This window comes from Urocitellus parryii, chromosome 15 (assembly GCF_045843805.1).
Source record: "Urocitellus parryii isolate mUroPar1 chromosome 15, mUroPar1.hap1, whole genome shotgun sequence".
Lineage (NCBI taxonomy): Eukaryota > Metazoa > Chordata > Mammalia > Rodentia > Sciuridae > Urocitellus > Urocitellus parryii.
In genome coordinates, this window is record NC_135545.1 from 48693905 (window position 1) to 48711826 (window position 17922).

Sequence of the window (17922 nt, forward strand, 5' to 3'; positions counted from 1 at the left end):
TAGAGCACTCACTTCACACATGTGAGATCCTGGGTTCGATCCTCAGCACCACATAAAAATGAATAAGCAAAATAAAGATATTGTGTCCATGTATAACTAAAAAAATATTTAAAAGGGGGGCGGGGCTAGGGATGTGGCTCAGTGCCCCTAGGTTCAGTCACTGGTACCAACATAAACCGACAGATAAATAGATAAATAAGTAAATAAAGGTCCATCAGCAACTAAAAAATTTTTTTTAAAAAAAGGTAAGAGAAATGGTAGTATCCATGAAATAAGATGACTTAATTTAGAAAACAAAACTCTTGGGCTGGAGATATAGCTCAGTTGGTAGAGTGCAAAGCCCTGGGTTCAATCCCCAGCACCACAATAAATAAATAAATAAGTTCTTTAAAACTAAAAAAATAAAAGATAGCAGAGATTTAAAAACACATAAGGAGATAGGCATGTGAAAACCTAGAGAATAAGCATCTCTTTCTCTCACACACAATCATACACTCTCAATATGAGGGTTCCAAAAAGGGAAATCAGTTTGATATCCCCAACACCAAGCAAGAACTAATTAATGAAAGAATCTCATGAGGAGAGAAGCAAGTTTCAGGTTAAGATGACAGTGTGAACACACATGAAAGTGTGCTTCCTTATACCTCCATAAATAAACTGCAGCCAAAAGAATTTTTCATAGGACCCACAATGCTGAAGAGAAAAGGCAAGAAGACAACAGCCACATTTTCCTGAAACCTGGAGAAGAACTTTTAACTGCATGCAGGTCTGGAGAAAGTAAAAGACTAAACTGATGGAAGATGTAGACTCCTCAAGAGGCATATGGACCAAGAGCATCAGCTGCCTCTGGAACCAGGGGTGAAGGTGAGTGCTCCAAACAGGGGAAAAGCTGTATGCAGAACAGCAGTTAGAACCTTTATCCTCCACAGTTCTAAGCCATGGGCCTGTACCACCTCCACCCACCAGTAGGAGTCTGAAGATTTTATTGAAAAGGAATCCAAGGTTTCTGAACAGGTGATGCCATGCACAGGTGAAGGCACAAAGACTCTAAAAAACTCGAGTACTAAGTGACCAACATAAATGCTATGACTAAATACTGAGAGTCCCAGAAGTACTGCCTTTTCCATAGTCAGATTTTGCTTTTTACTCAAGCGTTTTGAGGCTGATATACCTATAAAGAATAGCAGGAGGTACACAGGAGTTTCCAAGGAGCCAATATTCTAGTTCTTAAACTGGGTAGTGAATACATGGACATTAAACTCAATTCTATGTATACAGCTCACATTTTTTTATTAATTAATCTGTTTATTCTAGTTAGGTACATACGACAGCAGAATGCATTTTGATTCATTGTACATAACTGCAGCACAACTTTTCATTTCTCTGGTTGTACATGATATAGCATTGCACCATATGTGCAGTCACACATGTACCTAGGGTAATGATGTCCATCTCTTTCCACCATCTTTTCTGCCCAAAAGCCCCCTCCATCCCCTTTGCCCAAAGTTCCTCCATTTTTCCCATGCTTCCCTGCCCCCGCCCCTTTATGGATCCCCTGCCATTTATCAGAGAGAACATTTGGCCTTTGGTTTTTTGGGATTGGCTTACTTTGCTTATATAGTCCACATTTTTATAATGTAAGAAAAGCTAGGTAAAAGCTGGCATATGCTTTAATCCCAGCTACTGCGGCGACTGAAGCAGGAGGATCACAAGTTCAAGGCCAGTCTTAGCAATTAGTAAAACCCTGTCTCAAAAATAAAAAGGGGAAGAAAAAAAAGAATAAAAGGGAGGGCTGGGGTTGTGGCTCAGTGGTAGAGTGCTAGCTTAGCATGCATGAGGCACTGGATTTGATCCTCAATACCACATAAAAATAAAATAAAGGTATTGTGTCCACCTACAACTAAAAATATATATATTAAAAAAAAAAAACAGATATGGTGGCACATGCCTTTAATCCCAGCAACTTGGGAGGCTGAGGTAGGAGGATTATGAGTTCAAAGCCAGCTTCAGCAACTTAGCAAGGCGCGTGCAACTCAGTGGGATCCTATCTCTAAATAAAATATTTTAAAAAGCTGAGGAAGGCTGGGGTTGTGGCTCAGTGGCTCAGTGGTAGAGTGCTCATCTAGCCTGCACGAGGCCCTGGGTTCGATCCTCAGCACCACATAAAAACAAATTAATTAATTAAAGATATGTATCCAACTACAATTAAAATAAATAAATAAATTTTTAAAAAGGACTGGGGATGTGTCTCAGTGGTTAAGCACCCCTGGGTACAATTGCCAGTACAAAAAAAAAAGAATAAAAAGGACAGGATGCAGCTCAGTAGTAGAACATCTGCCTATCATGTGCAAAGCCCTGGGTTTAACTGCCAGAGCAGGAAAGAAGGAATGGGAAAGAGGAGGAAAGAAAAAGAACAGTACAAAGTACTACAAAAGGATATTATTGTTGTGCAAATACTGTTTGCACAAACAAAACTATGAAGTAACCAGCACACTCATGATTCTGCAATTTTGTCAGGTATTGCCAAATTCTAACAAATACCTCATGAAACAGAATTTGGCGATATCCAATAAAATTAGATAAATGTATTTACCTTTCAATTCAGCAATCTCATAGAATTCTATCCCAGATTATGTAATAGATTATCCATTCCATTGCAATCTGTAATAACAAAGGATTAGAGGGGCTGGGTGCAGTGTTGTGCCTAGAGTCCTAGCAATCAAGAGGCTGAGATGGGAGGACTGTTCCAGTCCATGAGTTCAAGACCAGCCTGAGCAGCACAGTGAGAACCCCATCTCAAAAAAGAAAATTAAAATGAAATGAAATAAAATAAAATAGCCCTACCACAGTGGTGCACACCTGTAATCCCAGTGACTCAGGAGGCAGGAGGATCTCAAGTTTGAGACCAACCTCAGCAGTTTAGCTTAGGCCCTAAGCAACTTGGCAAGACCCTGTCTCAAAATAAAAAATAAAAAGGACTGGGGATGTGATTCAGTGGTAAAGTGCCCCAGGGGTTCAATCCCCAGGACCCTCCTAAAAAAAGATATTATAACTTAGTACAATTAATCTTAAAATAAAAATTTTGGTGGCAATCTATAATTTTGGGGGAGAGGTACTAGGTATTGAACTAAGGGGCGAGCAACCACTGAGCCACATTCCCAGCCCTATTTTGTATTATATTTAGAGACAGGGTCTCACTGAGTTGCCTAGCACCTCACTTTTGCTGAGGCTGGCTTTGATCTTGTGACCCTCCTGTCTCAGTCTCCCAAGCTGCTAGGATTACAGGTGTGTGCCACTGTTCCAGGCTATAATTTTTTTTTTAAAGGTGACTGATTGAATAGAATGTGGTACATCTATAATGAAAATATTAGTCAGGCATGGTGGCTCATGCCTGAAATCCCAGCAACCCAGGAGGCTGAGTCAGGAGGATCACAAGTTCTAGAGCAGCCTCAGCAATTGGCAAAACCCGGTCTCAAAATAAAAAATAAGGGGCTGGGGATGTGGCTCAAGTGGTAGAGCGCTCGCCTGGCATGCGTGCGGCCCGGGTTTGATCCTCAGCACCACATACCAACAAAGATGTTGTGTCCGCCGAGAACTAAAAAATAAATATTAAAAATTCTCTCTCTCTCTCTCTCCTTTCTCACTCTCTCTTTAAAAAAACAAAAAACAAACACTAATCCTTTTTGTGATATGTACTTTCTATCTAGCTCTGTCCACTGAAGCAGCACAGAATGTATGTCACTCTGGCAGACATGTGCATTTCTAAAGTTTAAACTGCATTTTATTTTTTATTTATTTTTCCCACATTTTTTATTGGTACACTGTAGTTGTACATACTGATGGGATTAATGCTACATATTTGTATATGCACACAATATACAACATGATAATGTAATTAGGCCAACATCACTCCACAGTACTTCTCCCACCTCCCACCCCTGGGTTCCTTTCCTCTACTCATCTCCTTTGATTTTCACGAGCTCCACCCCCACTTTTCTTTTTCTTTTCCCTCTCTAGATTCCACATGAGAGAAAATACACAATGCTTAACCTTTTGAATTTGATTCATCTCACTTAACAAGATGGTCTCTATGGTTTCATCCATTTTCTAGAAAATGCCATAATTTCATTTTTCTTTATGGTTCAATAAAAACTCCACTGTGTATATAGTACATTCTCTTTATCCATTCATGAACACCTAGGCTGGTTCCATACCACAACTGTTGAATTGTACTGCTATAAACATGGGTATGATGTATCATTGTAGTATGATGACTTTAATTCTTCAAGATAAATATAGAGGAGTGATATAGCTGGGTCATATGGTGTTTCCATCCTACTCTTTTGTGGAACCTCCATACTGATTTCCATAGTGGTTGTACAAATTTATAGTCCCACCAGCAGTACAAAATTGTTCCTTTTACACTTTTGAAACAGAGTCTCACTAAGTTGCTTCAGATCTCACTAAATTGCTGAGGCTGGCTTTGAACTTGTGATTCTCCTGCCTCAGGCTCTTGAGCCAATGGGATTGCAGGTGTGCACCACCATGCCCAGGTATTACCATAATTTAAATTCTTTTTAAATTTATTTTTAAATATTTATTCTAAAAAAATTATTGATATCATCGAAAGGAAAAAAATCTGCTGGGTATGGTGTCAGCACTTCTTATTATTTGTATACTTTCTTTTTAATATTTGTAGTTGTAGATGGACAGAATGCCTTTATTTTATTTATATGTGGTGCCAAGGATCGAACCCAGTGCCTCACTCACGCATGCTAGGCAAGTGCTATGCTGCTGAGCTATAGCCCCAGCCCATATTAGTTGTATTCTCACTGACTACCATTCTGGCTGGTGTGAGATGAAATCTCAGTGTAGTTTCTTTCTTTCTTTTTAAAAATCTTTTTGTAAAAACTAATTACTGGGGCTGGGGATGTGGCTCAAGCGGTAGCGTGCTCGCCTGGCATGCATGGGGCCCCGGTTTGATCCTCAGCACCACATACAAACAAAGATGTTGTATCCGCCGAGAACTAAAAAATAAATATTAAAAATTTTCTCTCTCTCTCTCTCTCTCCTCTCTCACTCTCTTAAAAAAAAAAAAAAAAAAACCTAATTACTAATTAACTTTTTAATGTGGTGCAGAGGATCCAGCCCAGTACCTTATATGTGTGAGGCAAGTGCTCTACCACTGAGCTACAGCCCCAGAACTCAGTGTAGTTTTGATTTGCATTACCCTAATGGCTAATAATATTGAACATTTTTTCATGTTTATTGACCATTTGTACTTCTTTTGAAAGTATGTTTAATTCATTTGCCCATTTATTAATTGGGTTATTTGACTTTTTGGTGTAAAGGGTGTTTTTTGCATTCTTTATACATTATTTTTTAAATATTTTTAAAGTTGCTGATGGGCCTTTATTTTATTCATTTATTTTTATGCAGTGCTGAGAATCAAACCCAGTGCCTCACACATGTGAGGCAAGCGCTCTACCACTGAGCCACAACCCAGCCCACATTCTTTATATGTTCTTGATATGAATCCTGTCAGAAGACTAGGTAGCAAAGATTTTTCTCCCATTCTGTAGGTTCTCTCTTTACATTCCTAGTTGTTTTGTTTGCTGTGCAGAAGTTTTTTATTTGATACCATTCCATTTATTAACTCTTGGCATTATTTACTGAGTTTTAGGGGTCCTACTGAGAAAGTTGTTCCCTGTGCTTATATGCTGAAGTGTTGACCCTACATTTTCTTCTAGGAGTTGAATAGTCTTCCTTCCCCTTCCCCACTTCCTTCCTTGCTTCCTTCATACTGGGGATCGAATCCAGGGTGCTCCACCACTTAGCAATCCCCCAGACCTTTTTATTTTATTTGAGAGAGGTTCTTGATAAGTTGCTCAGGCTGGCCTTGAACTAGTGGTCCTCCTACCTCAGCCTCCCCAGTTGCTGGGATTGGAGGCATGTGACACCACATCCAGCAGATTTTTTTCATTTCAATCACATCATTAATTTTTAGAATAAATATTAAAAAATAAATTTTTAAAAAAATTTAAATTGTGGTAACAGCTGGGCATGGTGGTGCACACCTGTAATCCCATTGGCTCAAGAGCCTGAGGCAGGAGAATTACAAGTTCAAAGCCAGCCTCAGCAATTTAGTGAGGTTCGAAGCAACTTAGTGAGAGACTGTCTCAAAATAAAATGTAAAAAATAGGCTGGGGATGTGGTTTAGTGGTTAAGTGCCCATGGGTTCAATTCCTGATATCAAAATAAACAAACAAATAAATAACTGTTCTAACAGCCCAGCTTGGTCACTCATGTCAGTAATCCCAGCAATTTGGGAGGCTGAGGTAGTGGGACTGCAAGTTAGAGACGGACCTCAGGAACTTAGCAAGGCCCTAAAAACTTTGCAAGACCTGTCTCAAAATTTAAAAATAGAGGGCTGGGGAAGTGGCTCAAGTGGTAGTGCACTCGCCAGGCATGTGTGCAGCCCGGGTTCGATCCTCAGGACCACATACAAAGATGTTGTGTCCGCCGAAAACTAAAAATAAATAAATAAATATTAAAAAATTAAAAAAAAAAATTAAAAATAGAAAATGGGCTAGGGATGTGGTTGTACACCCCTGCGCTGAATCCCTGGTACCAAAAATAAAATAAAATAAAATTCCTATTTTGAAAATAGTGGGTGGGGGGTTAACCACCTAGCCACATCCCAGGTTTTTTTGTTATTGTGAGACAGGATCTTGCTGAGTTGCTTAGGGCCTCACTAAATTGCTGAGGCTGGCCTAAAACTTGCAATCCTCCTGCCTCAACCTCCCAAGTCACTGGGGTTATAAGCATGCATCACCTTGACTAGCTCACCATTACATATGTTGCCACACAGAATACTCTCCAGTTCCAAAGGAAAAAATATACAACAGCAGGATCAGACTGTCATCATCCTTATGCAGAAGTCAAAACTATGGGAGTCAACTAGGTATTATCTTCTGATGTCATGCAATATGAACCACAGAAGTCATCTACAATGTAGTGTAGCCAAAAGTATTACATTGAAACTCATTAAGCATTTAGATCTAACTTCCCATTTACAGAAAATCTGAAGAACAAAGAAACAACCCAAAGCACCATCATGAGGAACAAAACACTTCGACCGGTGTCCCCTCTTATCATTCCTATTCAACATCATATGGAAGTATCAAGTACAATAAGGCAGGCAAGGGAATACAAAAGTACTGGAAAGAAAGAAAGAAATCTGTTGCTATTCAGATTTGACATGACTATGAAAAATCCCATGGAACCTACAAAAACCTCTAGAATTGATCAAATAAGTCTAGCAAAACTATAGAATACAAAGTTTGCTGGCTTTGAGTTCACAATACAAAACCAAATGTATTGTATTTCCATGTTATAGCAATGAACAACTGAAAAGCAAAACTTAAAAGGGCTAAATAAATAAAGAGGGCTGGGATTGTGGCTCAGTGGCAGAGTGCCTGCCTCACACGCGTGGGGCAGAGTTCGATCCTCAGCACCATATTAAAAAATAAATAAATAAAATAAAGATATTTAAAAAAATAATGATTACTGGGGTTGGGGTTGGGGTTGTGGCTCAGCAGTAGGGCACTCGCCTTGCATGTTCGAGACCCTGGGTTTGATCCTCAGCACCACATAAAAATAAATAAGTGAAATAAAGGTATTGTGTCCAACAACAACTAAAAAATAAATACTAAAAAAAAAAAATTACAGTATTCACAGTCTGGTAGAAAACATTGTTACAACTGTCAATTCTCCCAGAGGTCTACAGATAAAATGCAATTTCAAACAAAATCCAAACAGGGTACTTTTGGAGAGACTTACAAGGTCATTCTGAAATTTATATGGAAAGCAGTACAACTCTGAAAAAGAACAAAGCTGGAATACTCTCTCCACCTGATTGTAACACTGAAAACTAGAGTAATCAAAACAGAATACAGGTGCTGAGCTCTGTGGCACATGCCTATAATCTCAGCAGCTCAGAGGCTGAGGCAGGAGGATTGTGAACTCAAAGTCAGCCTCAGCAAAAAGGAGGCAGTAAGTGATTCAGTGAGACCCTGTCTCTTAAAAAAATAATAATAATAATACAAAATAGGGCTGAGGATGTAGCTCAGTGGTTGAGTGCCCCTAAATTAAATCCCTGGTACCCCCTACCCAAAAGAACAGAATACAGGTCCAGAAATAAATCTATAAAAACATGGCCAAATCATATTTAACAAAGGTATAAAGGCAATTCAATGGAGGGACAGTCTTTTCAGCAAATGGTGCTGGAATAATCAGACACATCCATATACAAAACCAACCCCAACCGACAAAACATACCTTATGCAAAAATTGACTGAAAAGGGCTGATAATATGAAAAAATGTAAAATATGAAACTTTCAGAAAAAAAAGCATAGGACATTTTTGTGATCTTGGGATAGGCAGAGTTCTGAGGTATGATAGCAAAAGCACAATCCATAGAAAAATTTGACAAATTGGGCCAGGAGTGGTGGCACATACATGTAATTCAGTGACTCAGGAGACTGAGGCAAGAGGATTGCAAGCTTGAGGCCAGCCTCAGCAACCTAGCAAGGCCCTAAGTAACTTAGTGAGACCCTGTCTCAAAATGAAAAAAAAAAGGGGGGGGGGTTAGGATATGGCTCAGTGGTAAAGCACCCCTATGTTAAATCTGCAGTACACACACACAAAAAAGAGAGAGAGAGAGACAAATTGGGCCTCATCAAAAGTTAAACAAACAAACAAAACAAAACAAACAAAAACTGTGCAAACAACACTATTAGGTAAATAAAAAGACAGGCCACAGACTGAGACATAATATTATAAAACACATAACCAACAAAGAACTATATCCAGAATACCTAAAGAATTCCAAAACTGAACAGTAAAAAACCCACAATTTTTAAAAAGATTTGAACTGGCACATGACCAAATAAGAGATAAGAATAGCAAGCAGGCACATCAAAAGACAGTCAACAGCCCGGGGCAGTGGTGCATGCCTGTAATCCCAGCAGTTCAGGAAGCTGAGGCAAAAGGATTTCAAGTTCAAAGCCAGCCTCAGCAAAAGTGAGGCATTAGGCAACTCAGTGAGACCCTATCTCTAAACAAAATACAAAATAGGGCTGGGATGTGGCTCAGTGGTTAAGCACCCCTGGAATCAATTCCCGGTACTCCCCCCCCCCAAAAAAAAACAGTCAAAGTCATCATTAGGGAAATGTAAATTAAATGAGAAAATTAGCTAAAATTAAAACAAAAACAACTTTACAATCCAAGTATTGTAGAGGATGAAGAATAATTGGAACTCTCATATACTGCAAGAATGACATGGAAAAGTTTAGCATTTTCTTTTAAACATATACCTACCATAAAACCCAGCAATCCCATTCCTAGGCATTTACTCCAAGAGAAATGAAAGGCCGCGCGTGTGTGTGTGTGTGTGTGTGTGTGTGTGTGTATTAAACACACAGCTTTTTTATTAAACATCCACACTGGGAACAACCTGGTGTCCCTCAACAGAGGAATGGATAACCGTGGCATATTCATACATGGGCTACAACACTGATATGCACAACAGCATTGGTAAATCTAAAAACACTTCACACTAAGTAAAAGTCATGCACATAAAGCTACACCCTGTTACTGTTTTAGTCAACTTTTTCACTGCTGTGACTAAAGGATCTGACCGAACAATTTTAAAGTAGGATAAGTTTATTTGAGGGCTCACGGTTTCAGAGGTCTTAGTCCACAGAAGTCCAGCTCCATTACTTGGGGCTCAAGGTGAGGCAAACATCATTGTGGAAGAGTGTGGCAGAGGGAAGCAGCTCACATAGTGATCAGAAAGCAAAGGAAAAGTCCACTTGCCAGATACAAACATATATGCCAATTCATGCCCCCAGTGAACCACTTCCTCCAACCACACCCCACCTGCTTCCAGTCACCATTCAGTTAATCCCATCAGGGATTAATTTACTGATTGTGTTAAAGCTATAACCCAATCATTTCTTCTCTGAACCTTGTTACATCCTCTCACACATGAGCCTTTGCGCTTACCTCACATCCATTAACAGTTATGCTTCCATTTATATTACTTTCTGAAAAAGGCAACACTTATACAGACTAAAAATAGGACAGGAGTTAGTTGCCAGAGGCTAGGGTTGAGGGTAAGGGAGTACTGTCCTAAGAGTAACACAGGGATTTTTAGTTTTCAGGGGGGGTTGAGGGACCTGAATTTGTGAATTTTGGTAGCGATTACACAATTCTACACATTTGCCAAAAATCACAGAACAGTGAACTGAAGAGTAAATTTTACTGTATATAAGTTAAAACAAATAACTTCAGTATTATTAATATCCTTTAAGAGATAAATACTACACTCATGAAACAAGAACATAAAGCTATTAAAAAAGAATAATCAAAGAAAAAGTTATTGAACCTTTTTTGTCTTGGCAGCTGACATGCCATCCAGATTGAGGAACCTGTAACCTATAGGGCAAAGTGAGCCAGGACCATGGCCAGATAAGCAAGCACCAGAAGCACCCAGGAGGCCGGGGTAATGCTAGTGGTATGCATAATCACAGGATCAACCTCAACAAATATTACACGGGTTACTTTGCAAAGTTGGTATGAGACATTACCACTTAAAGAAGAACCAGAGCTTCTGCCCGACTAAAACTGTATATACTGGTCAGTGAGCAGATACAAGTAAATTCTACCAAAAACAAGTCTAGAGCTGCTCCCATAACTGATGTATTGCAATCTGGTTACTACAAAATTTAGGGGAAGGGAAAACTCCCAAAGCAGCCGGTCACTGAGAAGGTGAGAAAAAAGGTCAATGGGATAGGAAAAAAGAAGAGGATAAAAATTAGAGAAGTTCAGGTCTATGGCTTAATATAAAAAAATGAGGATTCCACAAAAATAAAACAGAGAAAATGGAGAGCAGAAATCATCAAAAAATCTTCTGGAGCACCAGGGGATCCTAAAAGGACTGAAAACACACTCATACCAAGGTTATATCATAATGATGTATCAGAAAATGGGAACAAAAGCCCAGCACAATGGCATGTGAGGTAAACCCAACTACTTAAAAGGCTGTCGCAGGATGATCACAAGCTTGGGGCAGGCCTGGGCAACAAAGTAAGACCCTGTTTCAAAATAAAAGGTGCTAGGAGACTGTTGAGTGTGGCTCAACAGTAGAATATCTGCCTAGCAGGCTTGCCCTCCAGCATCACAAAAGAGGAAATAAAAGGAGCTACTTTGGATGTAACTCAGTGGTAGAGTGCTTGCATAATAGACGAAGGCCATGGGTTTGATCCCCAATTAAAAAGGGAAAAGAGAAAAAAACTTCTTAAAAGCAACACTGGAATCTAGAAGATGAAGGAACACCTTTAAAATTCTGATGGAAAATTATTTCCAACCTTGAATCAATCAAGCCTGACAGTAGCAAGTAGTATAGTTACTTTTAGACATTTGAGATCTTAAAAAAATGTTTCTGCCATGCATCCTTCCTCATGAAGTTATTAGAGAATTTAGTCTCACTTTGGTGGGACATTAAGAAAGATAACATAAGATAAAAAACAAACAAACAAACAAAAAACAAAAAAAACAGGCAACACTATACAGACTAGAGAATACAGAAAAGAGATAAAAGAGAATATCCAGAGTGGTGATGATGGACATTCTAGGTTTCATAGTCAAAGGGAGCAATCAAACCAGAGTCAGGGGCAAATATGTGCGTGGGTTCCCTCTAGACCAGCGAGGAGGTCCATGGAACAGGGTAGATGAGAGTGTGGCTGTGTAGTCGCTAATCAAGACTTCTGGAGACCAAGCAGAAAGCTGGTCTGATTTTATTGGGCAGCTAATATATATATATACACACACACACACACACACACACACACACACGCAGTAGCTAAGCAGAGTACAGGCAGCCACCAATACAATGTCTACTAACTGTCCTTGCAGCGACCAATCGAGGAGTGGGCTATGGAGCAAGCACTGGGACAGCAAAACCCAGCCTCATGCCCAGGGCTGTGTCTATAGGGTAAGTGGCCTGCCACTCAGACGCCCTTAACTTATGCCATGTATATGCAGCACTTCATGCACTTGTCCCGACAAATATGGACTTAAAAAGGAAAAGTGAAAACCTAAAGAATCTTTAATATTTTGGGAAATGATTTAGACAATCCTGAAAGTTCAGAGTGAAATTAGTGGTAAAAAACACAAAGACACCTAAGCAAAAAAAAAAAAAAAAAAAACTAACAAAAAAAAGTAATCACCAACTCTAGAAAAGACTTGTGCATGGAAAACAATCACAGCACACCAAATGGTGTAGCTGTGAATAAGGTGTCACTTGGTCATAGGAAAAACATAAACAATGAGTATTACTTGTCTAATCAAAACCTGACATAGAAACACCGGCAAGCTGAGGTGCGGAGGGTCTAAAGGTGGACGAGGGTGTGTGTGTGTGTTGGGGGTTGAAGGTCAGTGGAACAAGATTGGCGGGGGGGGGGGGGGGGGGGTGTTAAAAAAAAAAAAGACCCACCATGGGTGAGTTATGTCAAAAGACAACCAAGGCGCTAGACTGACCTCTATAGTGCTTGATGAAGCCATGGAAAAGATGGAAAATTCCAAATTGAAAAAGTGCAAAGCAGTTTCCCCCAACTAGGACTGAACAGGGATGAGAATGACGGGAACTGCTAGCTTTCCAAAAAAGCCTCTTAAAATGCTTGTCTATGTTTTAAGTATGTGCATGCATAACTTTTAATTAAAAAGGAAACCAGAAGGATAAGCTTGGGGAAGGTGCAGGATGGGGCGCGGGTAAGTTTGGACGGTTAGCTTTATCTTGACCCCACTTGGTATGAGACGCTCATCCAAAAAAAAAAAAAAAAGTTCTTCGACGACAGCAACGAGTAGGCCCTGCAAAGTAGCAAAACGCATCCTCGAGTTAACTTTCTAACTACATCTCTTGTGAAGGTAGAAGGTGGACAGATGGACAAAGAGGGAGCTAGCAAATCCCTCAAGATGAAAACAAGCTCGGTCCAAAGGCCTTCGGAAGCCGCGCGTCGTTCGGGGGGCCACCGACTGAGTCCCCAGCGCCGGGGCCGTGTTCACGTGCCGTTTCCCGCGCTGGCTACGAGAGGGGGCGGCGGCCGAAGTCGGCCCAGGCGGAGCGGCAGCACCGAACTCACCCACGCGCACGCTTTGGTCCAGCCTGGCCCGCGGACAAGGGTCAAGAGGCCCGGGATGCCAGAGACCGCGTGCCACCGGGCCACCGCGGGCACCGGACGACGCCCGCGGGGCCAGGCGTGCCTCACGTGAGGCGCGGGGCGGGGCAATCCGTCTCTCGTCTCAGGTCGCAACGCTCACCCGACGGCACGTAGTCCTCGTCCTCCTCCGAAGTGGAGAAGTCTTCGGAGTCAAATTCCTCCATGTCGCTGCCGCTTGGGGCCAGGCAACCCACAGGACTGCAGCAGCAGCCTCCACCGGAAAAGCTCTAGGGAGTGATCATAGAGCTGCTGCTACTGCTGCTACGGAGGTGACGGCGGCAGCAGCACCTTGGGCGGCCCCAGCAGCGTCTGCACATGCGCAGGCAGTGCCACGTGGTCGAAAACGACACTTCCGGTGGATGCCTCTGGGCGGGCACGCCGGACTTTGCGGAGCTATGGGCCCGCCCGGACGTGGTGTATGCTGGAACTTGTAGTCTTTGGTACTGCCTCACCTCCTAGATGGAATAAATGTGCTTAAAGAAAATTACGTATCTACAGAAAGTACGGTTGACGCTCATTATCTGGGATTTGTATTTTCAAATTCATTTACTCGTTAAGGTTTTTTTCTTGTAAGCCCCAAATCAATAATGCGCGCTTTCTGGGGTTACTCCCGGGCATGCGCAGGGGGAACATTTGGAGTCTGCAGGGATTTAAGTTTCCAGCTGTGATTGAACCTGGCAGAGGCTCCAACTTCTTGGTTCAACTCTCCCTGCAGTAAACAAGAGTCGTTTTCTCAGATCTATCCAGTGCCACTTTTTACTGCATTTTTGTGCTTTTTATTGGTCTTTGCGGTTTAAAATAGCCCCAAAGCATAGTGCCGAAGTGCTGTCGGGTGTTCCCAAGCGCAAGAAGGCTGTGATGTGCTTACGGAGAAAATACGGGTGTTAGACCAGCTCGGTTCAGGCGTGAGTTACAGTGCCGATGGCCGTGAGTTCAAGGTTAATGAATCAACCATCTGGTGTATCAAGAAAAAGCAGAAGGAAATTCGCCGGTCTGTACTGTACGTGAGGCCGCTCCAGAAAGCGCTAGATTGACCTCTCTAGTGCGTGATGGAGCCATGGAAAAGATGAAAAAGCGGCTTAATTTGTGGATTCATGAGATGACGACCGACAAAAAAAAAAAAAAAAAAAAGCATAATGGACAGCATTGTTGTGAGACTGAAAGCCAAAGAAATCTACTGTCACGTTACCCAGGGTCAGAGAACTGTGAAGCCCTTCTCGGCCAGCGCCGGCTGGCTCGCCCGGTTCAAACGGCGCTACGGGGTGCACCCCTCGCAGGAGAGGCGAGTTCTGCAGCCCTGGAAGCTGCGGAAGAATTTAAGAAATACTGGCTAAGTGTTATACAGGAGAAGGGTTATGTGGAAGAGCAGGTTTTCAATGCCCATGAGACCGACTTGTTTTACAAGGATGTTGGCAAACGAACCTATGTAACGCAAATGGCCTCTAGAGCCCCTGGCTTTAAGTCATTCCAAGACCATGCAACCTTGCTATTGTGTACCAATGCCAAGGGTGACTTTAAGTGCAAACCCTCAATGGTGTACAGAGCCCAAAATCCACGAGCACTTAAAGGGGAAAACGTGAACCCTATGCCAGTCCATTGGAGGTGGAACAAAAAAAAGCGTGGATGATGTCTGATTGGTTCCACAATTGCTTCGTTCCAGAAGTTGAACACTATCTCCAGGGCAGAAACCTTGCTTTCAAGGTTTTATTAATTTTGGATAATGCTCCAGTCCACTGCCATGAAGAAGTTGAAAACGCACACCCCAATGTAAAAGTTCTTTTTATGCCTACAAACACTACATCTTTCATCCAACCCCTTAATCAGGGTATAATAAAAGCTTTCAAAGCACATTATACTAAAGAGCTTTACACAAAGGCTTGGGAGACTTTCAAGGCCAATAAGGAAACCACCATGATGGACTATTGGAAGTCAGTCACTATATGCATCGTTATTGATTATGTTGGCACAGCCTGGGATAGCATCAAACCAGCTTCTATCAATAACTGTTGGAAAAATGGCCGGACTGTGTGGAAAATTTGGAAGGCTTTGAAGGTATTACAGAAAATATAAAGAACAGTGTCAGAAACATAATGCACATTGCACAGCAAATAAGCGGAGAAGGCTTTGAGGACATGAAGGAAGAAGATGTGGAGGAACTTTTGGCAGAGAAGACAGTAGAACCCACCAATGAAGACCTGGATGAGATGGTGAAACAAGGCACCAGAGTCAGTAAGGATGAGGATGGCAACAGTAGTCAGCCCAAGACTCCAAGAATTCTCCCTCTCACAGCAGCCAAAATAGCGGAATGGAATTCTGCCTTGGAAAAAATTTTTAATGACATGAAGGAGTGTGACCCTATGCTTGATCACAGCCTCATATTCAAGTGCCTTGCCTCCACTGCATTTGCCCCATATACTGAGATACTTAAAGAAATAAGGCAGAGAGCCAATCAGACAAAGCCAATGGGGAGGGACACCTGCCCACCCCGTCAACAAGTGGCGATAGCCCAACTCCTAAAGTAGAACTGCCAGATGTCAAAATGCCACTCTCTTCCTCTTCTGCAGAATAAACTCATCCAACTCTCCCTTGGTTTTCATGGAGCAAGCCAAGGTTGAGCTTTACACACCATCCACTGCCCTTCCACATCCCGCAGCTCCATTAACAGTAAGCTTTTAATGTTTTTTAAAACTTTAAATGCTTAATCTTTTAATTTTTTCAGGACGTTATTATATTACTGTACTGTGCAGTATGTGTTCACAGTATTGGGTTTACTGTGAGGACTGTACAGTGTGTCAAGACTGTTTTCTGTACTATATGTACTGTATGTGTATGACTATGAAAAAGTAGTACAATTTCAGTACAGAAAAGTACATTGTACCAAAATGCTGTAATTGAGATATTGTTATGTTGTAAAGAAATACTGTGTATAATTATAGGCAAAAGTATATGTATTAAATAAGGTGTCTTTGGATAGAAACACACATAAAACAAGGTTACATGCTGGTCATTTGACAAAGGTGTTGTGACCACCAGCTTATAGCACTCTAAAACCCTGGAGGAGAGGTTATTGGAGACAACAGTATAAATGTAACTACTGTCAATAACTAGAATCCGCTATATTCTACGATGCAGACATCCACATGGATCTTTCTTTCAAGTTGACCCATATTATAATACAAACATATAATCTTTATTTTTTTCAGATGAAACATTTTAATTATACTCCAATTTTGGGATACAGTAATCAGAAGCAAATGCAGGTGAGACATTGATGACTGCCATGCTATTTGTTCCATACTTTTTAAAAATTGAGAGGTTTTTCTCAACTGAAAGTTGCTTCTCACTGATACTCTGGACTGGACTGGATCTATGTCATCCAGTTCTTGAGTTACCTAAATCAGGGAATAGATTAGACATGTGAGTAGAGACATTACAGAAGGCTCTATACTAGCAAACCTTAAAAAAAAAAAAAAAAAAAAAAAAAAAAAAAGCCCAATCCATGTATCAAAAAAACTATCTCCTTTAAGTGTACAACTATTTTCATATATATTTAAACACGTGAGCAATCACCATCAAATCAATTTTAGAATATTTTTATCACCCCAAAAAGAAACCCTGTACTCATTGAGCATTCCTGTTTTACATTTACCTGATCACCACATCTGAACATTCCATGTAAACGGACTCATATAATGTGTGACTGGCTTCTTTCATTTTGAGCCACATCCCTAGCCCTTTTTTATTTTTAAATTTTTTTAAAATTTTGAGATAGGGTGTCTCACCAGGTTGCTTACAGCCTCGCTAAATTGCTGAGGCTGGCATTGAACCTGCAATCCTCCTGCCTCAGCCTCCCAAGCTACTGGGATTATAGGCAGGCGCCACTACACCTGGCTCTTAGAACCTGACATTTTCAAAGCTCACCTAGAAGTGTTCAGTCATGAAGCTTTACCTTTTGAGGAATTGCCAAATTGTTTTTCAAAACGGTTGCACCACTTGATATTCATGAGATCCCAGTTTCCCCACACCCTTGCCAACACCTTGTGTTTTTGACTGCAGGGTATGCAATGGCAACTGAGTTTTGTTTTTGGCTTGGATCTCACTAAACTGTAACTCAAAACCCTTTTTCCAGTTGCCCGGATCACTGGGATTACAGGCACCTACCAATGCCCTGGTTTCTCATTGTAGTTCTTTTTGGAATCTGAAAATTTCTCCCCTGCTGTGTCCTGAATACCCATAATCTCAGGGGCTTCTGGTGGAACTATGTGCATATCCTTTGCTCTGCACTCTAGCTGGCTACTAGAATCATCCTGTTTCTTGAACTGAGTGGCAGTCACGTAAGTATATATATATGTAAAAAGTTATCAGGTTACACATTTAAGGTTTTTGTACTCTATTGCCTGTTAAACCTCAATTTAAAAAAAATTAGAATGAATAGGCAGTCCCCTGCCAGCCAGACAATGTACACCTACAATGTCAGCAACTGTAGCAGTCATTTTATGACCATGAGGTAAACTACCCAAATTGGAATAATCCAACTTGCTGAAAATGGCAGAACAGAAATCTGATTTATTATGTCATCAAGGTCATTAAATTAGCCTAATTTGGAGTTTTTCTTCAGGTAGATTTAGTGTTGAAATT

The 17922-nt window shown here is 41.0% G+C and overlaps 1 protein-coding gene across 2 annotated transcripts in view; it reads right to left on the reverse strand.

Moving 5' to 3' along the window:
• The window catches only part of Cfdp1 (craniofacial development protein 1), a 113081-nt gene extending 99490 nt beyond the window's left edge, over nt 1-13591 (reverse strand). For both annotated transcript variants that reach the window (XM_077793106.1, XM_077793105.1), the window contains exon 1: nt 13385-13591. In XM_077793106.1, coding sequence (XP_077649232.1) covers nt 13385-13448 — 64 coding nt within the window. In that variant the 5' untranslated portion in view covers nt 13449-13591. The remainder of the gene's footprint in view (nt 1-13384) is intronic.
• Nucleotides 13592-17922: the final 4331 nt, after the last annotated feature.